The sequence below is a fragment of the Clinocottus analis genome, unplaced genomic scaffold (assembly GCF_023055335.1).
Source record: "Clinocottus analis isolate CAN_PGR_092001 unplaced genomic scaffold, fCliAna1.0.p SCAF_3, whole genome shotgun sequence".
In the NCBI taxonomy this organism is placed as follows: domain Eukaryota; kingdom Metazoa; phylum Chordata; class Actinopteri; order Perciformes; family Cottidae; genus Clinocottus; species Clinocottus analis.
This window is the reverse complement of record NW_027176042.1, coordinates 8994463-9020023: the sequence shown is the minus strand read 5'-3', so window position 1 is coordinate 9020023 and position 25561 is coordinate 8994463. Positions and strand designations below refer to the sequence as shown.

General features: G+C 42.6%; 3 protein-coding genes across 5 annotated transcripts; 2 read left to right on the top strand and 1 right to left on the bottom strand.

Moving 5' to 3' along the window:
• The first annotated feature begins 288 nt into the window (after positions 1–288).
• On the top strand, positions 289–3441 carry si:dkey-13a21.4 (uncharacterized protein LOC494576 homolog). Its single transcript, XM_068594262.1, has 5 exons — positions 289–374; positions 795–921; positions 1027–1245; positions 1659–1784; positions 1910–3441. Exons 1-5 carry the CDS (start codon positions 319–321, stop codon positions 1994–1996), a joined length of 615 nt encoding a protein of 204 aa, XP_068450363.1. The 5' UTR covers positions 289–318; the 3' UTR covers positions 1997–3441.
• On the bottom strand, positions 2878–16215 carry hcfc1a (host cell factor C1a). 3 transcript variants are annotated; one of them, XM_068594258.1, is made up of 28 exons: positions 16076–16215; positions 14690–14889; positions 13968–14116; positions 12843–13003; positions 12551–12759; positions 12214–12298; positions 11968–12074; positions 11680–11859; positions 11352–11594; positions 11085–11233; positions 10786–10968; positions 10475–10696; positions 10004–10108; positions 9682–9907; positions 9244–9380; positions 9013–9160; positions 8111–8331; positions 7083–7908; positions 6798–6997; positions 6521–6649; positions 6212–6419; positions 5772–6053; positions 5597–5703; positions 5375–5509; positions 5099–5284; positions 4659–4956; positions 4489–4552; positions 2878–4380 (listed from the first exon to the last, which is right to left on the bottom strand). In XM_068594258.1, exons 2-28 carry the CDS (start codon positions 14883–14885, stop codon positions 4341–4343), a joined length of 5196 nt encoding a protein of 1731 aa, XP_068450359.1. In that variant the 5' UTR covers positions 14886–14889; positions 16076–16215; the 3' UTR covers positions 2878–4340. The 3 variants fall into 3 exon arrangements, with proteins under 3 accessions (XP_068450359.1, XP_068450361.1, XP_068450360.1); XM_068594260.1 differs by having other exon boundaries at positions 6798–6994; XM_068594259.1 differs by having other exon boundaries at positions 9694–9907.
• A 3774-nt stretch (positions 16216–19989) lies between these two features.
• LOC137796362 (blue-sensitive opsin-like) lies at positions 19990–21469 on the top strand. Its single transcript, XM_068594261.1, has 5 exons — positions 19990–20368; positions 20462–20630; positions 20723–20888; positions 21035–21274; positions 21368–21469. Exons 1-5 carry the CDS (start codon positions 19990–19992, stop codon positions 21467–21469), a joined length of 1056 nt encoding a protein of 351 aa, XP_068450362.1.
• Positions 21470–25561: the final 4092 nt, after the last annotated feature.

The window sequence follows — 25561 nt, the reverse complement described above, 5'->3', positions numbered from 1 at the left end:
CGACATATCGTGGACGTTCAATTTCATTTTATGCAAATATGTTCGGACTCAGACGTGTTTAAGGTGTCGGGTTTGATTTATTTCCCATCCATAATTTGATTCCTGCCGTCGTAGAGAGGGCTTTGAAACACCTCATGGACTCTTAGTTTCATTGACAGAATGAATTATTTATTTTTCAAGTTGGATTCCTAACATTTTTCTAATATCCTAACTACTGAGACGATCCTCAAACTACCGAGAGGCAAAATTTCCGAAGAGCTCTTGAAGGCGGCAGCAGCTGAAGCTCCTGCTGGAAACCAAACCTGAACAGACCCGAACATGAGCGACAGAAAGAGTCCGGTGACACTGAAAATAATCCTCATAGGAAGCTCCGGGTAACGTCGACCAGCCTTTTTTAATCTAATCTCCCCTGTTTAAAACTTTTGATTTGCTGCGACCTCGACAGCCGTTTCACTTTCATTTATTGCGCAATGTAAAACACATCTCTGTGTTTGAACAATGTTTGGGTTTGTATTTCTTTAGGACTTGTTTTTGTGGTATATGTAATTGTAAAGCATATTATGAATTTAAAAAACCCCACATATATATTATATAAAGAAAGTACTGTATTTTATGAATCGTTGAAGTCGATGAAACTTGTTTACTTAGTATACTGAGAGGAAAAAATGAAGGAAATTTTTTTTGAAAATGAGATTTAAAGGTGAAACCTATAACATAAATGTCTCTGGGAGGAATTAGGAGAGATTTGCGTGCGTCACACCTTTAACTTAATGAGCGCGTGTGTGTTGACACAGGGTGGGGAAATCCTCCTTCATGAACAGGTACGTGAATCACCGCTTCACCAACATGTACCGGGCCACGGTGGGGACAGACTTCCTCTCCAAAACCATCAACATCGACGGGGAGGCAGTCACCCTTCAGGTACCTGTCCACCTGTCCACGTGACCACGTGTCCCGCCACGGTCATGCGCAGTACGTGTCCGGTAGCCTGCTAATGCTTTGACATGGATGTTGATCTGCACCCAGATGTGGGACACGGCCGGCACCGAGAGGTTCCAGTCTCTGGGCACCCCTCTGTACCGGGGGGCCCACTGCTGCATGCTGGTCTTTGACGTCACGTCCGCGGCTAGCTTCTCCGCCCTGGAGGAGTGGAGGAAGGAGTTTCTGATCCAGGGCGAGCCCCAGGACCCGCAACACTTCCCCTTCATTGTGCTGGGCAACAAGACTGACCTGAGCCACCGAGAGGTCAGCCAGTGTCCATATAAGTGTCAAACAGTTGTGCAATAGAGGAAAGGAGACTAAAGGGTGGAGGTTAACAGGGGTCTTTTTTAAAGGTGATAAGAGCAACAGTATTTTTAAAAAAAATTAATCATACACGCTGGCCTTTTCATGACAGATTAAGAAAATAGTTGGCAGCCCAAGTTATAGTCGATGTATTATCCACTAAGTCGAGGCCTTTTCTTCTCTATGACGATTTCATTACAAACTAAGTACAAAGCAGCTTTCACCAACTGTGAGCTGCAATATCTGGCTTGAAGAATGTAATTTAAAGTGTACATGGCACCTGTTTACATCTTCATTATTATATTCTCATGTACATTTCATGCACGTCACGTCAGCACAGCTTGACGCTCTATGCACTGACTCGGCCCCTGCAGGTGTCGGTCAGCAAGGCCCAGCACTGGTGCGGGCAGGTTGGAGCGGACTACTTCGAAGGGAGCGCGAAAGAGGACCTGGACGTGGAGGAACCGTTCCTGAAAGCCGCTCGGGGGGGCTTACAACAGGTGAGTCCGACACTTTTCAGCCTCTTGTTTAAAAAAAAAAGACAAAGAAAGAGGCAGCATCTCTTTTTATTTGTATGTTTAACATGTTTATTTTTTGATGATAAAAGATACATTACTCCCTACAGTACAAAAAACACACATTGGAAAATACAGGACATTTCCAGATAACCTGCAAACAGCCGAGAGAAACTCGCAACACTTGTGAGTGCTGAGAGCAGCACTCGTCCCGGAGTGGGAGGGAAAGTTCAGAGAGACCTCGGCACTGCTGATGATGACCTATCTAACAAGGGTGCAAAAATAGTGACCCAGCAAAGGTACTGTGGAAGGAAAGGACACAATTGTATACCACGTGGAGAGAGAGAGAGAGAGAGAGAGAGGAACAAACTCAGTAAATGTTTTTTTTCTTGTTTTTTTCTTTTGAACCTTCAGCTTATGGTCTAACTTAAGGCATCACTACTAAAATACACTGCTTTTGCATGCATGTCTAGTTTTGTTCAACAGACACACTGACACACACAAAAATGATGAATGCATATGAAGAGAACGTTCGCTTCGAAGTAAGAAATCGGGAGGAACCACAAAACATGAAACCAAGGTGCCAGCCGGAGAAAAGGCGGCGAGCGAAAACCTCGGCTCGGATCTTCCTGGCCGTTACCGTAACAACTGAAACCGCCCTTACAAAGTTGATACACACTTGTGTCCAGAAACCTCCTCCCTGTACAACTTGTTTTACCGTAATGAAACTAGCAGTGATTCAGACTCATACAGTGAATCAGCTGGACAGAAGCTAATTAGAACCATCAGGGAGACTATATATATTTATATTTATATATATATATTTGTTTCTTTTATAAGTAAAGACACAAAAGGCAATCAAGAGATGACCAACATGTAAAAACAGTTTGTTACAGGTAATTATATAAAAGGCCAAGATGTTTTTTTGTTTGTTTTATTCTTGCTCTATGAACGAACTAATTTACAAGTGAGTACACTCCGGCTATGTAAGCGTTCTTCCCGAGACGTCCCCAGTCCAAGACATACGGTTAACACATCACAGTAAGCTGCACACCATCTGTAGTCTGAAATACAGAGCCGTGGAAGGAAAACAAAAATTAAAATTTATTAAATGGATTCACATACATCAATAGGAAAGGGAAAATATGTCGACTAATATAATTTGCCATTTTTAAAAATTAAAGAGGTAAGACGCCACATTCATGAGCATAAAAAGCGTGGGACAACTGATCAGGATATTTGGGCGGGGGCGGGGCACGAAAAATATCTGATGTTTTCCTTGTACCCCGTGAAATACCATGTTTGGCAAACAAAGCAACACAAGCATTGAGAAGTAAACAAAGTAAAAACTCTCCCTGGGTCCACTTCAAAGTTCCCTTCAGTCCTATAACCTCTGTGGGTTCTACTATGGAACAAATGCAAAAGTATTTCTCTCTTTCATTACCATCTGTGAACAAGAACATACAACCAACTGAATGAAAATTTCTTTTCTTTAAAAATATAGTGGCAACTGCAACACAGCCACCGATCTTCCCACGAACACAAACTATGGGGATGAACAACTGTTAAAAAAAGTGATGTCTTTTTAAAATGCACACGACATACAGACACACAGGAGAAGAAGAAAAAAAAAAAGCTTAAAAAATACAAAAATAAACTACACAAAAGATCTTCTGCGTCATTGCTTGCTAATTTTTTGGGAAGATTTTGAAGATTTGTGTGTGTGTGTGTGTGTGTTGCAAGTCTCAGTCCTAGCAAAGTCTGTCATTCATCCTCTACAAATCTCGTCATTCTCTTTATTTTTTTGTCCACTTTGAAGTGTCGGCCACCAGTCCTCATCTTGGGGTAAAAAGCGCACATTGATGACATTTACAGGAGACTGGAGTCCAGCACGATGAATACAGACTTGGTTCTTGATGAAGCAAATTTGTTTTGACCAAAAAAAGAAAGGGAAAAAGAATGATGTCCTCTGTCGTTGAGGACAAGTGCTTTATTTGTATCCATACCGATTTTTCCTCTTATCTAAACTCATGCCTCCACAGCTTTTTTTCCAACACTGTACATCATTTTGTGTAGTCTCTCTCTACATCCCCCAGGATTCACAAAGCAAAAGACAAAACAAAAAGGTAACAATGAGCTCAGGCTGGCTCCCAGTTGGTGAAAAGATGTAAATTCTTCTCTACACTGCTTAACTACTGAAACAAGCCAAAAAAGATGTTAAACGATGGGAGGGGATGTGACTGAAAAAGATAATGTGCTTCTAAGTTTGTGTTGCTCTAAAAATAGTACAACCAACAGAACGAGGAGGAAGGAGGGTTTTTATCTACAGAAACATCTCTCAGATTGACTTTCATCTCGGCTTCATACGCTTGTTCTGCCTCCATTGCCGTCTTGATCTGAGACTTGAAGGGTGGAGGATGAGATTAGGATGAGGATGAGGAGGTGGAGGAGGGGTGAAGGTCAGTCTTCCTGATAAAAAGGACAGCGAGTGGAAAAAGGACAAAAGACTGAGAAAAGGGGGAGGGGGGTCTCTGGGCAACCTCACTGGTCCGTCCTTGCTTTCTTTGGACCAGTAGCCTTACTGGAAGAGCACACACAAAACCAGAGTAAGTATTGTAGGTTTTATTCATTAGTGTCGTGTCAATGTCGAGCCTCTGTGGACGGTACCAAATGTAGACACTGTACTTACGTATCAGGGGAGGTGCCTGGTCTTTTGGCGGCCGGTTTTGCAGAGGCGGCATCTTTGCCGGATTCTACAAAAAGCATAAAAACAGTTTAAACACATCCAACGACAATTAATTGCTCACTGCCCCGAAAAAAAGGATCTGTGAGAAATAGTCTGTGACGCCGTCCGCTCACCTTGCAGCCATCGAACTTGCGTGGCCGGACCGTAGCCCTTCTCATTGCGGGCAGCAATGCGGAAGATAATGGCTGGCTTGGTGGTGTAGTCAATGTGGGCATTGGAGAGGCTGGACGACTGCACCAAGCAAGAGGGATTGGGTCCACAGTACACGCGCATGAAGGCTAGCTGTGCCGGAGTGGAGGCCTTGGCCTCGGCTGTCTGGTTGCTCTGGATGGCCAGGTACACAGAGTACTCGATGATCTTCCCCGACGTCACCGAGGGCGGCTCCCAGGTTAGGTGGGCACCATCTGGGCTCTGCATAGGGACAGTGGACGATTACCACTCAGTGCCCGGAAGCAAAGCTCAGTAGAACTGGTGTCATCGTCATGTTTTACACACCAGTATGTCCACAACCACGTGAGGAAAGAAGGGAAAGGGGCTTTACTGGTGTGTTTACCTTGCTGATTTTTATGGCGCAAGGTGCCCCTGGGAAGCCTGGTAGGCAAGTCTTGAAAGCAGATATCTCAGAGAAAGACCCGCGACCGCAAGCGTTGATTCCAGCCACACGGAACTTGTAAGCTGTGCCAGGCTGCAGCTCCATTTTCTTCATCTGGCCGTAGTCTGGCATGATGCCAGAGTCATCCTGAACAACAAAACACACAAGGTCAAAGATGCACCGAGCACTCCGGCATCAAGTCGTCGAAGCATGAAAGGAGCCTCCTGAGAAACTTACATCTCCTTGAGAATTGTCTCCAGGCATATAGAAGTGGGTGACCACCATGTTTGTCACTTTAACAATTCCAACATCAAACCACTGGTTCTCTTTTTTTGCAACAGGCTTCATTGGGGTTGGCTGAGGGGCTTGTTTCTGTAAGGAAATAAAAAAAATGTAGACTGTTACATTTCTTCTCTGCTCGACTAAGCTGGACCAGCCGGATGTTGTCCAATACCTCACCTCTCCCTCAATCCCATTGGCGACCTCTGCTAGAGCGGCTGCTGCTTGCAGCTTGGCTGGACTTGCCACCGATACAGAGGGTGCAAATGTGCTTGATGGAGCGAGTGCTATGGAGTAAAAAGGAACAGTCAAACTCTGTTTAAAAAAGACATCCAAAAAAGAAGCAATAACTTACTCTCAGCAGTGGTACGTGGCAACAGCGATGCCACGGCACTGGTGACTGCCGCGGCCATCTCATTGTGCCCGTTGCTCTCGACAGAAGGGTCGTTGAGGCTGTCAGCAGGGGCGAGGCCCTCAGTGGGCAAGCTCGAGTCCACGGCGGCCTGCTGTGCAGCAGCCTGAGCCTCCTGCAGCTGCAGCTGCTGCTGCTGATGGACCAGTGCTGCGAGTTCCTGCTGGGTCAACATGATGGGAATGCTGGTGGGCTGCTGGCTCTGTCCAGTGGAATCTCCCTCATCTATCAAACAGAAGATAATTCATACATTGACAACATGAAGCCTCCCATGCCTTTCCCCCACTTCACTACAGGCAGCCCTTAGTCTATGACACTACATTTAAGAATCAAAGCAAAACCGAGTGAGCAGAGAGATCTGACTATACTATGGCTGAACTCACGCATTACTGCTTGCTGGGCTGCCTGGAGGACGGCCTGGATAGCGAGGGCCTGGGCTTCTTCAGTGGCTGCTGCCTGAGCGGCGGCCTCTGCCGCTGCAGTCACAGCTAGCTCCTCGTCCGACAACCCTGTCACCATGAGAGTGGCACCCTGACCCTCAGACATCAGCTCTGAGGGTAGATTCAAGGCTGTAGCTGTGGCTGCTTCTCCCTAGAAGAACACAACACAGTTCACATATGCACTCTATACCTCTTTGATTGGATAGACGTCAAGCCAACGCTGGCTTTGTGGGACATCACACTGTTATTCACCTCTGCTTGTGTCTCCATAGCGGTGGCTTCCCCCTGTGCAGCTTCTGCTGATGTGGTTTCATCAGTTTGCATGGGTTCCTCCGTGGAGCCGGCAGCAGTGCTCACGCCCTCTGTGATTGAGGAGATCGACTGGAGAGAAACAAAGATTAAATAAAACATGCAGATTGTTCACAATGGGAAATTATGTTTCAGGAGGACATCAACTGAGATTAGCATAACTCGGCAGTGCTGGTTAGATCACTTTTTAATTTTGCTGGCATATTAGTGCATTTCTTACAGGTACGGAGGGTCCGGGGGCTGGTGTGGACTGAGTGACGGTAGTGATGGCCCTGCCCTGAGCAGTGGTAACTATGCCAGCTGCTGCTGCTGCGGCTGCTGCTGCTGCTGCTGCTGCTGCTGCTGGAGCAGCAGTGGTGGTGGTGGGGGCAACTTCAGGACTGCTGGTACCTTCTGCTCCCTCCTCTGTCTGCTGGGCTGCTGATGGACACAAACATATAATTTAAGGTTGACCACCAATACATTTATTTCACAATCAATACCATTAGAATAGATTTGGGTATACTCGTGGATTCGCCTGTCTCCATGCTGCAGGAGGCTGTGGTGGCTGTGTTGGTGGTGCCAGTTTCATGTGTTTCACAGGGCGGGTTGGAGCAAACCCTCTGGACCTGGCCCGTCGCTGTGCTGGTCTGGTCGCCGCCTATGCTGGAGGTAGCTGTGGACGGCGTGTTGGTGGTCCCCGTCTCGTGTGTTTCACAGGGTGGGTTGGAGCACACCCTCTGCACGGTGCTTGTCTGGCCAGCGTTCATGGTAGATGACGACTGGGTGGCTGTATTGGTGGTGCCCGTCACGTGGGTCTCACAGGGTGGGTTGGAGCACAGCTGCTGGCCTCCTCCCATGTTAGACGACGCTGTGGTAGCCGTGTTAGTTGTCCCGGTTTCGTGGGTCTCGCATGGTGGGTTGGAGCACACACGCGGCGCAGACATGTTTGATGATGCAGTTGTGGCTGTGTTGGTGGTGCCCGTTTCGTGAGTCTCACACGGCGGGTTAGAACAGACCGGTCCTGCTCCCATTGTAGCAGAGGAGGTGGTCGCTGTGTTGGTGGTTCCTGTCTCGTGGGTCTCACAAGGCGGGTTAGAACAGACTGGTCCTGCTCCCATTGTAGCTGACGAGGTGGTGGCTGTGTTGGTGGTTCCTGTCTCGTGGGTCTCACAGGGCGGGTTGGAGCAGACCAGGGTGACGGTCCCAGAGCCTTCTCCAGCTGTTCCAGCCTCAGTAGAGCTAGGCTGCTCAGATGTTGGTGAAGCCAGGATGGACACAGGTAGGTCCTGCACTGGTTGAGCTTCTACACCACTGGGAGTTGTGATCAGAGTGACCTGGGTGGGCTGGTTCTTGAAAGAAAATCAATTTAAGTTAATTGCAAGTTAGACAGCTCAAAAGGAAGTAATTTTATACTCTTATCCTATTGTTCTTCAAGCAGTAACATAACCATTGTTCTGTGGTAACAGAAATAGGCCTTAGAACAACTTAACTTTTAACATAGTGATTAAAAGCAGAGACTTTTAATCACTACTACAATCTGCGCGGTCTTACTTGCACAGTCATGGTGGAGGAGGGCAATGTGGAGGCAGAAGTCAGGTTGGTCTGTGCTGCTGAAACAGTTATGGCAGCTGGGCTGATGACCTGGCTGGACAGGGTAGCTATGGTTCCCAGTGTGGTGATGGGTGTGACCAGAGAGGCATTGGAACTATCCACCGTGCCTCCTGCCAGGCTCGAGGAGACCGTACCAGTGACTGTCCCAAGAGTGGTGACACCTGGAAGGAAGATAAGTGGCATTAAAAGATGAAAAACAAAACGGGTCAAAATACATTGTATAAAGAACTACACTAACGTTAAAAAGTTTGGGGTCAACCAGACAAATTTTCAGTTTCTTCGCAAGTTCTCGCATTTTCATGTGAAGCTCGTCAGTCTATTCTTGTTTTAAGAACAAGAATAGACTGACGAGCTTCACATGAAAGTTCTCTTTTTCTGGCCATTTTGAGAATATAATTGAACCCACAAACGTGATGCTCCAGATACTCAACTAGCTCAAAGGAAGGCTGGTTTTATCGCTTCTCTCACCAACAGAACTGTTTTCAGCTGTGTAACATCACTGAACAAGAGTTTTCAAGGGCTTTCTAATCATCCATTAGTCTTCTAAGGCGATGAGCAAACACAATGTACCATTCGAACGCTTGCTGGAAATGAGTCTCTATACACCTATGTAAATATTTTATTAAAAACCAGACGTTTCCACCGAGAATAGTTTTTTACCACATTGACAATGTATAGAGTGTATTTCTGATTAATTTAATGTATCTTCATTTAAAATTAGTGCTTTTCTTTGAAAAATAAGGACATTTCTTCGTGAACCCAAACTTTTGAACGGTAGTGTACATCTGTGATAACATATTCATGTGATTTATTAATAAATCATTAAAAAAATAAATTCTTACCAGTAGTCCCCTTGACAACCAGAGTGGTGACAGTGGGCTTAACGGCAGATACTGTCACTGGTGTCACAAGTCGAACCCCACCGACTGTGCTCATTGGCAAAGTGCGCAAAATCGTTCCAGGTTGCCCGGGAGCACCCTTTAAAACCACCTACAGACACACAAATCAGAGTCAGTGTCCTTATGTGCAACATAAATGATGATGGCTATAAAGACTGCAAGCAGTTAGATTACCTGTGTCAGTCCCTGTTGACCACCTGCAGTGGCAAGTTTGGGCACAGAAGTGATGATTTTACCAGGAGTTCCAGTAGTCATCACCTTTGTGGTAAGGATTGTGATCGGCGTTTTCATGCCTGCACTGCTTGTCATACCTGCAAGAACCAATGCATGTATACCTCAAGTTAATTTAAATCCGATTTGACCAACTCAAGACACACTATCCACATTTGTTTTTGGTATTCATTGATTGCCAGACTAAATCACAACTTATGTTGTGGCATGCAACCAAAGCTCATCTGAAAATCCAACCAGATGACAAACAAACAGCAAAAAGCATGTAATCTACATGTTCATCGTGTTTAGGTTTTACTTTAACATCTCTTCTTGTGTAGTACTATTCCTAGTCATAAACGTGCAGGCTGTTGTGTTATGTAGTTAGGAACATGAACTTGCGTGAGTTTAGACCTGCTCCAGCCTGGCCCATGATGGCTGACATGGGGATAGTCTTGATTATGGTGGTGCCCTGCTTAGTGGTGGAAGGAGAGACGCCACTGATGTTGAGGATAGTGGGCTTGTGTCCTGTGCCTCCTGCCTGGGAGGTGGTGATGATAGTTGTGGGCTTTCCATCTGCGGAGGTCACCAGCTTCAGGATGGTGCCGGCTGGGAGGGGACCCTTTGTCTGGGGAGAGGGGAGAACGTTACGCCAACTGCTTTTGAAAAAGACATCTGCTGCCTGTCTCTGTTTTTTTCTTCAGCACTCACGCATATAGCTGACCTGTATGAGCTGTGTGAGAGGGTTGGTAGATGCCTGGCCTGTGATAGCCGATGTCTGTCCTGGCTTGGTTTGTACCACAGACATCATCTTGCCAAGGTTGGAGATCTGCAAACATAAGAGAGAGACTCAAGTTCATAAGTCGCTAGAAAACATTGGAAAGATCAATGAGTTCATTGGTAAGCTGGATCATCACAGCCCTAACATACCAACAGTCATGCAAATCACTAACATCACGCTTGCTGTTTTCTTAGTAAAATCCCTCAACATTTACTCTGTTCCGCCACTAGTTAAAGCTCAGTGCATTTGGTCACCGTCATGGGTGAAGACATAAAAAACTAAAAGGTGTGAAAAAAGCAATTTACAGAACCCATAATTTACAGCATGTATGTTAACACACCAATGGGTGCTCTCGGAGTGGTGGTGCAGTTTTAAATTGTGCTACAGCATTTCCACATTGTCCTACTCTCTTACCAGAGTGCCACCGCTCCCCATGGTGAGGGGACTCTTGACCAGGGTGATGGTCTTGGTTACTCCTCCCACCACAGTGGTTACCACCTGGGCCTGCTGGGCCACTGTGACTGCACCAGACTTGTGCACAGTGATGATTGGTCTGGTGGTGGTGGGAGAGGACTGAGTCGCTGTGCCCACCTGGGCTGCAGCCGTTTTCAGCATTCGGGTGGCCGGGTTACTGACCTAAAAGCACAACGACATTTTCAGAAATGACCCAGGACAGACAGAAGGCACAGAAAATTTTAAATGAGAATGTTTAGTGAGATGTATACCATAAGTGGAGAAGCCATTTTCATTGTGGTTGTGCCAGGGGAAACCGCTACTGTTTTGAGAATGGTGGCACCTGCTGGAACATTGAGGACAGTGCCTGCAGAAGAGGGCGGGATCTTCTGTGTTGCTGCAGCTGCTGCAGCCAAAGCTGCCATGCCACTCATTTGAGGGCTACTCCCAATTGGCTAAAAAACAAAAAAACAAGCAAGAAGACACATCATTGGACTATTATCTTCTGAAAATTATATGTATTGATGATATTTTAATACGATAAAATACAGTGCAAAATTGTTGGTCGTACCGATCCTTGGGCGGTTTGGGCAGGCATTACCATACGAACACCTGGTGGAAGGGATGTCAGAGTGACGGGGGATTTCCCAGGCTGGCTGGGGCGGACTGTGACAATAGATGTGCCTGTTGCAGACTGTTGAGCTGCAACCTTCAAGACAGCTGCAACACAGGAAACCAATGATCAGACTTTATGTGCAGCATTTTTGCAATTGCTGAGTTTTCTGGTTTTAAGGTGAAAACGATGAACTTGAAAGCAGTGGAAAAGAGGTTATAATACCTGTCTGGGTTAGGCTCTGAACAGAGGGTGCTACAGCAGCCAGTGCAGGGCTCTTTGGAGAGTTCAAAGGCTGCACAGGGGTGGCACTCATGATGGGTGAGGCTGTAGCTGGAGTTGCAGGGATGTCATATTTCTGCAGCTGCAGTAAGTAGGTGTCAGCGGTGGAGACGGCTCCCCAGCTCACCTCAAGAGAGTTCGTGTTGGCACGGACTAACTGGACCCTGGCAGGGGCATGGGGTCGCTCTGGGGGGGACAACATTGACACGATTTAAGAAGCTGACCCAGAGAAGTCTTTTTAAATGACAAGGCTGTGTTACACAACACTTACCTGTTTCCAAGTACCAGAGGTCTTTACAGCAGACCTGGTTGTTCCAAGCTTTACGATAACCGTCACGTCCGCTCCATACATAAAGTCTAGAATTGATGGCTACAGCACAGTGGCCGGCACGGGCTCTTGGGATGTTGTCTTCAAGAGTATCCATCAACACCGTCTCCCAACACATGGAGTCTACAGACATACAAGGTACAGAAATAAACTCCAGTGAAGCTGTTTTAGTCAAACCTCTTTTTTTTTTAAAGGTAAAACAAAGTGTAATAAATACAGAGTTAGACCAACCTAGATTTAGACAGGCAAGAGTGTTTGTGCACTTCCACTCCTTCTCGTGTGTGGCCACTTTGACATCGTCCATTACCAATGGAACCCATCCTCCAAAAACGTACATCCTGCAAATTGAGACAAAAGAAAACTCTGTGAGATTTAAGCACGTTGTTGCTGTAAAACACAGCCTGATCTTCTGGGAGTTTAAATGTGATTTAATAAAACATGTCAATGTGTTACTGCGTAGGTGAAGCAGTTTCTCACTTGTTTGTGATGGTTGTGGCAGAGTGAAGACTTCTGGGGAGTGGTGCCGTCCCGTTTACTGATGGTTTGTTCCATGTCAGGGTATCTGGAGACAATGACCAGCAGCAGGATGTTATACAAAAGCCCTTTTGTATTTTGACACACAACCGCATACATTAAAGAACCTCGGGTAAGGCCTACTTATACACATCATTGACCAACTTTGAATCCTCTCTGAAAGTGTGAGACTCTAAGGATGATGATGCTCAATCCCTGTTGGTCGGATTGAGTATAAACCGCAGCACTTTCTCTGGGTGGTATAATTTTTCTATACACAATTGTTATTATACAAACATACCAATATCAAGTGTCCACAGATCTCCAAGGCGACAACCACTCATCCCTCCGTAGATTATAAGGCGAGATTTCCTGCTTGTCTTTTCTGTGTATACAACAGCAGTGTGGCTCTCACGAGGAGGAGGCAGAACGCCATATGTGATTGGGATATCCCATCCAACCACACTGGAGCCTGCACGTAGCTCAAGTGTGTACAGATCATTCAGGTATCTGAAAATTAAAAAAAAAACAGAAGTCACAATTGTGTTGCTAGTTAAAGTAGGCGCAAAGGGCCATGTCGTTAAAATTTGTACCTGGGAATGTTGTTTTTTGGGTCTTCGCTGTCATTGGCTAGTCCACCAAACAGATAACACTTGTTGCCAACCAGTGAGAAACTGTGGCCAAGACGAGGGCAAGGAGGAGGACCATTCTTCGGGTTTTTTGCTTTCAACTTTTTCCATTCCCATCTGCTGGCCTGTAACAAAAAAAAAAAACATGGTCAAAACAACATATTATGATATTATCTTCATGTCTGAGCAGAAACTGTACCAAGCACAAGTTGACCACATTCCCTATTCTGGCTATCTGATAAGGATTTTTTAAAACTTATTTTCCATTTAATATTTATCTATTCCATTTTCTAGTGGCTAAAAAACATCTGGACTCTGGTTGACAAAACCTTTTTGGAACGTATCTATTTTATGTCCGAACCAGAACTACAACACAATAACAACAACTTAAACGTCCTCCATTGTGCAGACTGAAGCTTTTTAAGTTTGACAATAAATACATGATTTTGGCAAAGTGCACATGTCAGAAGCAGAATAACTTGGGCTGATTAGTATCCTGTTGAGCCACATTTAACATAGGATGAGGTTGAAATGAAACCTTTATACTGCATACAAACAGAATCAATTGCACACCAACAACTATGCAACACACCTACCACTCTACATTTGATAATTCAGGATTTATGTCTTCATTCAACTGAGTTCCATCGCTTACCATCATTGTTTATAGCTGAACTGCACAGAGTACATTTACATGCACAAGAGTGAAATTTACACGTAACAATGACGGATTACATTTGTTGATCTCTGCTTTTCCTCTGCTTATGTAAAAAGCTACACCGTATCATTGAAACTATAACTTTGACAGTGATTTTAAACTCTTTTTCTATATCTACAATCTCTACAGACGGTTGTAGCCGTGAAAAGGTGCACTTTGCTTTGATCTTAAAAAAATATGAGCAGGCAAACTCACATGTCAAACATTTGTTTGTATTGTTAAAATATTTGTCTCCATTTCATGGTAGGATAAGCTACCAGAACAGCCTTTTTAAATAGATTGATACAATTGTAAACACATCAAAACAATTGCATTGTCTTATTGTGCAAATGTCAGACAAAAGTGTGAGTTATTTTCCACAGACGGATTACCTGTAGTTCATAGAGATCGTTGCTGTACTTTCCATACTCCACCATCCCACCAAACACCAGCAATCTGGTGCCATCACAGACAAAACCATATGCAGCACAACCAGGCGGGATATCACCACGAACCGCTGGGATAAACCACTGGTTTGTTGCTAGAAATTAAAAACACAATGATGATGGAAGTTAACAGTTGAGGCTTACTCATATAAAGTAATTCAAGTTATGAAGGAAGTTAATGTTATGAACTAAACATTGGTGTGAACTGCTGGAATAACTCCAAAACAACCCTCTTATGAGCATTATACATAAACCAAAATGTAGATTTAGTGATAAGGATACAGAAAGAAAATGTGATGTATTTATCTGTCCTTATTGGTTTATGTGCAGGAAATTGGGGCAGAGGATATACTTAAACCAACCAGCATCATCCATTTTATTTTAGCCCGCCTTTTTTAACGTGCATTTACACCCCGTCTCCGGTAGAGGGGGCCAAATTTAATCCGACACGGACTTGCTTGGCCTGCTGAGGCCTATAGGCTACACAGTTTGCACATCACGAATCGGTCTTTAGCCAGGGGCAGACATAACATAGATCTGTTTAGGGCGAAGACTCAATGTGAACAAAAGAGTTGTAGGTTATTTCACATCTGAAGATTCGTTAAGTTGAACACGGTGCTTGCTGCAACGAATAATCGGTAAAGTTTCACATGCAAAGTTTGTCTTACCAGTGTTGTATACATGCAATTCATCCACAATCCCTTCGTTTCCACCGCCAAAGACAACCATTAGCTCCTTTATAGCAACAGCTCGGTGCCCATGCCTGGGCCGAGGAACGGGACCGGACCATCCGAGGACCCGTTTCCACCGCGGCTGCAGAACCGACGCTGTGGTCCCAGACACCGCGGAGCCAGGGGCAGACATGATTCTGTTAAAGAGAATAATTACACAACATTACACTTGACTGCTTGAGTCATTGTGGTAATCAAACGATATCGACTCCAGAAACTTATCAGCAGGAACCGGCCGTGCCGTGTAACGTCGGCCAACTTCTAAAAACAGTTTGTGCGGTCGTTGTGTGGCAGCAAGCTAACGCTCGCTGTATTAGCAGCTAACTGTTGGCTATTGAACACAATCAATCCAAAACGCACAGAACAATGCAGAGAACGTGTTCGATGGTAATTACTGATTAATAGCCCATGCTGTGCGTTTAACGATGCAGCTGTGCTGATAAATACATCGAATCTTTCATAGAGTTGTGTCTTAGTTATTTCTAACCATTGAATTCCACCTATGGAAGCCGCCATCTTGTAACCAAACAAACCGCCGCTAACGCGAATGCCCGTCTGAAAAATGGCGGAAGCGAACGAAAAAGAAAAATAGATGAAAGCTGCCACACAAGCGAAGAAAAACACTAAATATAAAAACAAATTCAATGAAACTGTAGTAGGCCAACACAGCAGAAGCTTACGTAGTAGCACCACAAACTTAATCCACAGTTAGGACTGTGAACAAGAGTCGGCTATTTTCATGCCTCTGTGGGAGTCGCCATATTGTAGCTAACCAGCTTAGCATTATCTACAGTCCCTTTAACGTAATTATTGGCACTAAATACACACTAGAAGCTTATATTAACAGATTCAACAGCGTGAAGGGCACGCGCCAAAACGGCAACTCCATACCGTGTTGAAATATTCAAATAAATTACGCCAAATTGTGGTAATCAAAAGGAATCTAACGTTAGCTTTACTCCGTTAGCACTAGCGGCAAGTCGCTCCCCCTAATTTGTTCAAGCTAACAGCGTTAGCATTAAGGCTGGCATCTGTCAGAGCTTCGCCAAATATTCTAATTAAATGCAATGTAACTGCGTTATATACTGACATGCATATTTTACCTGATACAAGTGTAGTTGCAACAACGGTCTTAAAACGCAGCTAAACAGAGTGAAACTGCATAAACATAGTGTTATTATGTTTCATGCCGTCTCTGGAAGCAGCCATCTTTTCGACAATCGGCCTAGTTCTACAGCTCCCACAAGAAAAATGGCCGGGCGGTCTGCCACAACAAAACATAACAAACCAAAAAAGGCGCAAATATTTCTGAATTTCACTTACTTATTTCGATGCAGAAATTGCAAAAACACGCGTATGTGGTCTTATCTTGAGGCAATAATCCAAATTCATTCGATTTTTAAAGAAGTATTTCCTCTCATGCCTGCCTGGAAGCTGCCATCTTCTTGACAACCAGAGGCGGAGGAAAATGGAAGAGAGTTGGCGTCACCCAAAGTAAACATGGCGACAGAGACCCGCTCGCTAACCATTTCCGACAGAAACGTATAACGTTTTTGTCACTTGTCATTTTGAATAGGCTAAGGATGCCTTACATCGTAAGGTGCTTTTGGGAACAATTTAAATCGATGGAAAAAAAACACATGACAAGTTTTGAAAATTACAACAAGTTGCGTTATAGCACTCGGCTTATTGTCCCTTAGTAAAGATGGCGACATCCGTGCTGAAATCTCTTTTATTTTAATATTAAAAGCAATGTGGATTTTTTTCCACTGTAAACGTAGTGAGGTATGCCTTCACATGCACAATAATAGTGTAAAAGCACTTATTTACAGATAAGCGCTCACGTGAAGCGTACTATGCAGTTACCACGCCCACACCCATCGTTAGTGCGCCCTCCACTGATACAAGTAGTGCATTACTATCTACATCAATTAACAAATCGTCTCTCTTCAAAACAGTACATATTTAATTTCTTCTGAATTTACACTGAAAATACAATAAATTGCTTTAAATATGGACATTTAAGAGAAAGTTTGATTTGTGTTTTGTCAGTAAACTGAAATAGCAGTCTATTTTACAAGATATCCTCAAATTATTTCAAATAATTATTCAATATTACTCAATAATATATTATTCAAATAATAGATGGACATATCTATCCATCTATTATTTGAATCTATTCTTAATGTACCACAAACATATATAGTATTAATTATTGCTTCATTAATACATGTGAAAAAAAAACATCTAATGAATATGGAAAGACTGTGCTTATAGTTTAATTCAAATGGTCCTTTTTTGCAACATACCAGACTTGAACAAGTTATGTATGAATCCAACAGGGCCAGGGTGTTTTGATTTTCATCAGTTAATTATTTTATTAATGATTTTGTGTGCTGTCATTATACTGAATTACAACTACAACAATACCATTTCCATACAGACTAAAGAAAAATAGTTGGAAACTTAAAACCCCTGCACACCCCTAGTTGGGTTATTATGTCTGATTAAGTTTCTGCTCAGGTTGATGATGGGATGATCACCAGTGCCAGTAAACATTATAATTGTTTATTGTTCTAATAGGTGCATCAAAGCTCATGAGTGATAAAGGGAAATGTTAATCAAGTACAGACTGTAGACACCCTGAGAGGTCTGATTGTTTGACAATCAAAATCACCTTTTTGGGTGTGCCTTGCATTTAAATAGGGTCGTTTTAGTGTGTTTATGGAGCAGTAATATAGTGCAATACCAAAGCTAACAATCAATGATGTATGAACCGAAAGATGAAAAGGTTACAGTAAAAAAAATGCTACAATATTGTATAGCTACAATATTGTAGTTTTTTAAATCCTCTTTTGTTAATGTACAGTGAGCAGTTTGAGATTTTTCTAATTCAAGCTTTATGATCAGCACTAATGCAGCAGCTGACTTTAAAGCCAAATTGAATGGCATGCGATGATAATAAGTGAAAACAACAGAAGGCTGCTCCCATCACACAGGCAATCTATTCAATCATCTGAAGACTTGTTAAAACTCAATACTAAGATAAGAAGACAGGCCTTTCTCCAGCTCCATGTGTTAGAGCAGCGAAAGACAGAAATAGAAGAAATTATAAATTAAATAAAAGGAATTTACAACTAGTATAAGAATATAAAGTAAAAAGCAACACACAGTACAAATTAATATAACCAGAGCAATAAAAGATACGGTTAAGAGGTAAACTGACACGGTGTGCTTCACAGCAGCGAGTCAAACAGCGTACACTGTGGACACTAATAATACATAATGTGCTTAAGTGACACTGAGTGTTGTCTGTATTAATATAGCAGCAATTTAACAGATCATTTGTCCATCAAGTTGACACAAACTGTTGTAACATGTAGTTGTATGGAATGTGTACTCCTTTTAATCCAAATCTCTTCTTTCCTTTTTTCCTTAGGGAATTCCCTTTCCTGACCAGGAGAGGGATTTATTCAGAGTCATAGAGACTCACAATTGAGATTGTAATTATAAGAAAAAACACCACATTGTAATCGGTCTAAAGAAAGAAATAGTGGAAATGTCTGAACTTCCAAAATAATATTTACCATTTAACTAAATGAGCAGTTCGTATCCTATCAGCGCTCACTGACGTGTCTGTTCACCTCGATAGCGAGAACAGAAGCGGGTTAAACAGGTCAATGGAGCTCAGACAAACACCTTGACTTAACATAACGTTTTGAGCTGCCGGTAATGGTTTACAAATGGTAAGAGTCTTAAGAAACGGCTAGAGAACTAAGCGTTAAAAGCCTGAAGAGATCATCATGTGAAATCCTCACAAGTTGACGTGGGTCATGGATAAAGGCAGCTGGTGGTGCAGGTTTTTGAGGAGATGTACGTGGGTTCTCACCTGTTTAAGATTCAAAGAAGATCAGTGTGTGAGCTTTTTTCTTCTCAATCTTCATTTTGTCGCCATATTGATACATTTTTGAAAGGGATTTGTGACATGAAATCAGAAGTCTAAACAATCATTATAATACGGAGGTCATGAAATTATATCTTGAGTATTGTTATTCTAAAACAGAGTTTTCACAACCAAATGCTGATTGTACTTGTATTGGGTTTTCTTATGTCCAATATTTTGTTTGTCTACCTCATGAACACCTTACTTTTTATTTTGCTCAAAGAACCCAGGCAGTTTTCCCAACGGACCTTTTATTCTGAAAGTCTGTTCCTTCTATACTTTCAACAACAGCTCTGCTAGTATTAAATTTTAATGTTTATTTTTGCATCTAAATAGCAGAGTACATTAGTACATCTATTCTGGACCTTCTTGTCTCAGTCCTTTTTTACAGCCTTCTTTTAAATTCAATTAGGTCAATTAGGCCAAATTCCTTTGCATTGTTTTTTTTATTTAGATATTTGCACACCTTTACTTTTAGCTAGAGCAGCAGAAAGCAATATTTGCTGTTCACTGTGTAAGATGTCGCTCAGTACGTAACAGAAGTTTGTATATTTCCAATAGAAATTGCAGAAATCGTCATAGCCTTTCAGACAGGAAGTGCAGACTTATGTTTCCACTTCATCTCAACAGCAAGCTCTCCGTACAATATTTGATTCTGATGTGGAAAAATGGAAACGCTCTCCTTTCTGTTGAGATCCATGCTCCACACAGAGTAATCCTTTCTTGATCCTGATACGATAATGAAGGAAGAGATCATCCATCCTAAAACCAACAGAAAGCAGGTTACCCAAGGGCATCCTGAATGTGATTAGCAGTCCTAATCTAATAGATCACTGGACAAACAAATAAAAAACAATTTAAACAGCTTGGGCAACTCAACTGTTCACTCATGGGTGAATGCATGGTCATGTCAGGACATCTAGCATCAATGTGCATATTTTAATGTACTGTTCTTTGGACCTGAAATTACATCTAAGTAATGAGATAAATTCACTGCTGTGATTAATGATATCCAAAATCATGTACTGGCCTGTTTTTTTTCCATTGTATAATGTGTTTGTAGATCGCATTGCTTCCTGTCATACTCTAATCTCCTTGGCAATCCTTCAGGGTCTCTATTTAGCCAAACAATTCATTATTTAATCATTCAATTAATTAAATGCTCTGTTGGACAGCCTTATAAATGGGCTTTTGTCATTTGTGGTGGACTGCCATAGCGATATAGCAGAAGACGCTGAGTGGACCATCACATTAAAAGCTAATTTAGATTTTTCTGATTCACATTCGGGTCAAAATGAAGCACGGTCGTGTCACGGAGCTACAGGCGGATTTCTTTATCCCCATACCCTTGGATACGGACAACATCACGTCTCTCAGCCCCTTCCTGGTCCCCCAGGACCATCTAGCAAGTTCAGGCATCTTCTATGTAATGGCCGTATTCATGCTTTTTATATTTATTGTGGGCACTTTCATCAATACTCTTACGGTTGCGTGCACCGTCCAAAACAAGAAGCTCCGATCCCATCTCAACTACATCCTGGTGAACTTGGCTCTGGCAAACCTTCTTGTTGCCAGTGTGGGCTCCTTCACTGCCTTCTGCAGCTTTGCAAACAAGTATTTCATCCTCGGAGCACTCGCATGCAAGATAGAAGGTTTTTTAGCAACGCTTGGCGGTAAGACAAACTTTGCGACACATTCTATGAGGTCAAGAAACTTGAGTTTTGATTAGGTAAAAACATTTTTAATCCTACTTTATGTCGTTTCAGGTATGGTAAGCCTGTGGTCTCTTTCTGTGATTGCTTTTGAAAGATGGCTGGTCATCTGCAAGCCACTTGGTACCTTTATTTTCAAGCCTGACCATGCTCTGGGCTGCTGCGTAGTCACCTGGGTTTTGGCAATATCTGCCTCAATTCCTCCTCTGTTTGGATGGAGCAGGTCAGTATTACTTGCACACTCTTACATCTGCACTGACATGATGGATGCAAAGCGGCCATGCTCACTCATTGCTCTTATGTTTTTCTCTCCAGGTACATCCCAGAGGGCCTGCAGTGCTCCTGTGGTCCAGACTGGTACACCTCAAACAACAAATACAACAATGAGTCCTACGTGTTGTATCTCTTCTCCTGCCACTTTACTGTTCCCCTCTCAATCATGGTCTTTTGCTACGTCCAGCTCCTCTTCACATTGAAAATGGTGAGGCAAAGTTTGAAAAAAAAGTGAAAACGAAGAAAGAATGTTGTTTGGCTAACAATTGTGTAAATCTGCTTGTTACCTTTTTGGCGCATTGGCCGACTAAACACGAAGAAGATGAGACTTGGCTCACCTTTCTCTCTCAACAGGCAGCGAAGGCCCAAGCAGAGTCGGCCTCCACCCAGAAGGCCGAGCGGGAGGTGACCAGGATGGTGGTCCTCATGGTGATGGGCTTCCTGGTGTGCTGGATGCCTTATGCTTCCTTTGCTATTTGGGTGGTCAACAACCGAGGGCAGCCTTTCGACTTGAGGCTTGCTTCAATACCCTCCGTCTTTTCCAAGGCTTCTACAGTCTACAACCCGATCATCTATGTTCTCCTCAATAAACAGGTCAGTTAATATGGCCTGTCATGTTGAAAAACCCACAACAGGTATGCTTCAAAAGGCTTATTTGTAATGTATTTTTCCTTTGATGTCTTTTAGTTCCGGGCATGCATGATGAAGATGATGGGAATGGGCGGAGCTGAGGATGAAGAGTCGTCGACATCATCAGTGACCGAAGTCTCCAAAGTTGGGCCTGCTTAGACTTAACATCAAGACCACTGACTTCTCTGCCACAAATGATTGTTGATTGTAAATAACAGTAAATGTACGTGTGTTTTGTCATATGAAAAAAAGGTATATGCAATTCAAAAAAATAAAGAAATATGAATAATCTGCAAAGTGTAAAAATGAAATAAAAAACGAACATCAATTGAAGATGGTGTCTGTATGTTGTTGATTCTGGGAAACAACATACAGGTTGGGATTGTAGTTTCCTTTCTGGGTGTTGTGTTGTAAGGCACTGCAACATGTGAGCTGTTACACAAGCTGCGTTGTGAAAGTAACTTACTATTTACTGCGAAATTCATGATGGAAAAGTAATTATATGTTGGTTGATGTTAATGATGTCAAGCTCCCACAAAATCCTTGTTTTATTTCAGTTTTGTCCAACGATACTACTGCAGAGGCGACTGATCATTTGCATTCATATTGTTGTTTTATAGGATTGTGTTGTTTTGAATGTTCTTATGCAGTTAGACAAAAAGTTTTCCATTTGGTCATTTTTAATTTATCCCCTCGTCTGTGTCAATCCAACAACCCAATGCAAACAAGGACAGTGCACATTGTATCAGGGGATATTATAGAGTTACCGGACGGTGAGTATTTTTTTGCAATAACCTCTTGTTGAAAACATTTTTAACCCTCTTCAAGCTCAGGGATGGGGGCAAAATGGCAGAAAGGTAACACAAAGCAGAGAGGATTAGAAAGGGCTACAGTGCATGCGATTATTGGAAGCCAGATTATCAATCAAGACCTGCTGCGATCTTTCTTAAGAAAGTGGGATTAACATGCTTGAAACAGTAGGATTAACAAGCATGTTAAGAACAAGCCTGTATGTCGACATACACAAGTGCACCGTGCACACATGCTTGTGTGGTCCTTGATTCAGATACCTGTAGATAATGATTCTACAATTTACCAAATCTTGAATATCTCACACCATTATCCAAACCTATTCAGGCTCATAGGGCGAAGGCAGGGTTCACTCCGGACTGGTCGCCGGTTTATCCCTGGGCACATACAGAGACAGACAACCAGTCACGCTCACATTCACACCTACGGGATATTTAGAGTCTCCAATTAACCTGAGCTGCATGTCTTTGGATTGTGGGAGGAAGCTAGAGAAACCCACACAGAAGCAACACCGAACAGGATCAAACGCTGGCCCCTCTTGCTGTGAGGTCACACTGCGAGCCACTACACCACTGTGCTTGAATATTATATTCTCTGTCCAATACGGGGATATTCTTAACAGCAGGATGTGTGTCTTTCAGCATTCACATTCAACATTTTGATCATTGTCTTGCTCACCATGAACAACAACCTCTTACACAGGTTTAATGTATCTCTTTAACTTCTGTAGGATAAGCACCGTGAACAGTCTTTACAAGCATTAGCTTTTGCAAATGTGTTTTGTGTATTTTCCAGTGACAATAACACTAAACACGAAATTTGCAGCATGTGCTGTTTTCTGTAAACACGTGACAGGCGCTGCTCTCAACCCTCGTTACGAGCTGTTACTTACACCAATCAATATAAAAAACAAATTAACCTGTCAACTATTCAGTTAATCTTCGAATGGGGACAAGGGACATCCTGGGAACGTTTATAAAGTCAGTCCCCTTACAAAAGTTTCACAAGACATTAGGTTCTCTTAAATAGTATATTTTTATTTTATAATATATGTGATGTAGACAAAGCGACACCAGTAAAGTGAACACTTGAGGTGGAACAATTGGGATAAATAGTCTGAAGGTTGAAATAAGAGCAAATCTACACATGGAGCGACCGGAGGACTTCTGGATACCCGTCTGCCTGGACACCAACAACATCACGTCACATCGTCCTTTTCTGGTCCTCAGGACCACTTGGGAACCTCGACCATTCCACTCCATGGCAGGATTTATGTTCTTCACATTGGTACACCACCAACAAATACACAAATTAATTCTACGTGATATTTCTCTTCTGCTTTGCTTTGCTTTTTCCTTTACCACCATTACCGTTTGCTACTCCCAGCTTCTTTCATGTTGAAATTGGTAGGCAATAGGCCTCTGTTGGGTTTGAGTTGTGTTGGAAGAAAAACTTACTTACGCTTAATCAGTTACTGCTTCACTGTTATATTCAGACTTCTCATTGAACTGTCTCTGTTTAATCTTACATGCATGCTCAGCATGTCTTCTGATAGCAATGAGACAGAGGAATCTGTATGTTTCTGTCTGGAAGAACGTGCAGTTCCTTTCTTATCATATGACCATTTCTTGCAAACCGCTCCATGGGACGAAGGGAAAGGTTCACGGTTAGGCCGAAGACGTCATGAGGGTTTCTGTTAGTGGCCCATGATGTGTATTTAAGAAGTGGTTATTTAAGAGATCGTGGAGCAGTCTTGGATGTGCAATTTGTCTATCACGTCGTACTTCTGACTCCGCTCCTTCCTTGTAACAAATAAATCTTTCTGTTTTAATGATTTTACTCTGAGGTGTTGAGTGAATTTTTCTGAAATATTGATACCGTGTGTTTGCTTCCAGCAGAACAACTTTTACTCTGCCTTACCAAAAATGATTTTTAAAAGATTGAATTTTTACATAAAACAGTTTTCTTAAAAATAATTTATGGTGTGCTGGTTGCCTTACACTTCCTTTGCTCTTTGGGTGGTAAACAGCTGCAGGCAGACTTTTGACTTGCGAATTGCAACCATACCTTCTTGCCTCTGAAAGGACTGTGCGGTCTACAACCACATCATCTGTTAAACCGGTCGGTTAAATGCTGTGATCATTTTTTTTGCTTCATGCAAAGAACAATGCGAAAACCTTTGGACTAACAGTTTCTGTGTATCATGTATGTACACATATAATCTTACCTCAGTCTGAGGTGCTTTAGTGCAACATTTTGCAGCTGCCTCCTATAGAGACACCGGGAAAACCATTAACAACTGCCGGCCTTTTTGACACGATTGACATAACAGGTAGAAATAAGGTGGAAATTCTGCAAATATTTCGTCAACAGACCAGAAAGTAACTTTGAGGCAGTCAATACTGTGTTGTATTTATTCGTTAATTCGTATATTCTTATTATACATGTTTTCCTTTTTTTCTTTCAGTTCTCTTCATACAAGAGGAAAAGAAATCCATATGTATATTTGAACTATTTTGATAATGTGTTGTTTTCCCTTTCAGTTCCAATCATGCATGATGAAGATGCGGGGATGTGTGCAGGTGATGATGAAGAGTCGTCATCGTCAGTGATTAAAGTCTCAAAAGTTGGGTCTGCTGAGACTGAACATCAAGACTTGTCACTGATAATTATTGTGGATTCTATATAACAGTAAATGTACATGTGTGTTGTCATGTGAAAAAATATATCTGCATATTATGTGAAAAATAATAGAAGTGAAAAATAATAAAAACAATAGTTGTGAGTTGGTGTCTGTATGTTAATGACATTCACAGGTATGGAATGCGTTCTTATATGGATGGTGTGTTGAAACACACATTACCTGCAAAATGCAAGATTGACAATAAAGTTATTTTATATCTCTGCCGGGAGATTATGTCATCAGTCCTGTGTGAGTAAGGGTGTGCGTGAGTGAGTGAGTGTGCATCTCTGTGTTTGTCCACAGCTAATCTCACATACTGTACCGAACTGAATAATAATTTGGGTGCTCATTCATGGCTGCATGCTCAAGGTTTACTGATGTCCTCTAAAAGAACAAGGAAAATGTCTGAAAAATGTTTGTATCATAAAGCCTGAAGTACATCCCGAATAACTGAGGGCTGATCCAACTCACCCTGACCATCACTTATTATAAGATTAATCCACAAACATACCGTTTTTATATTAGAATATAATATCATGGTCTCGGAGCTCTGGTACTGAGATACTAATCTTTAAAGCTTTAAAGCCCCTCCTTAAAGCCTAATCAGTCAAGCCTGAGGCATTTTCAAAGGTCCTATAAAAGCACCTTTTACAGCCCATTAGCAGAAGACAAGCCTCTTTGAGAAGACTCAAAACATTGAGTGTGTCAGTATTATTTAACATTTTTAAGTAATCTATTAGACACACAACGAGAGAAAA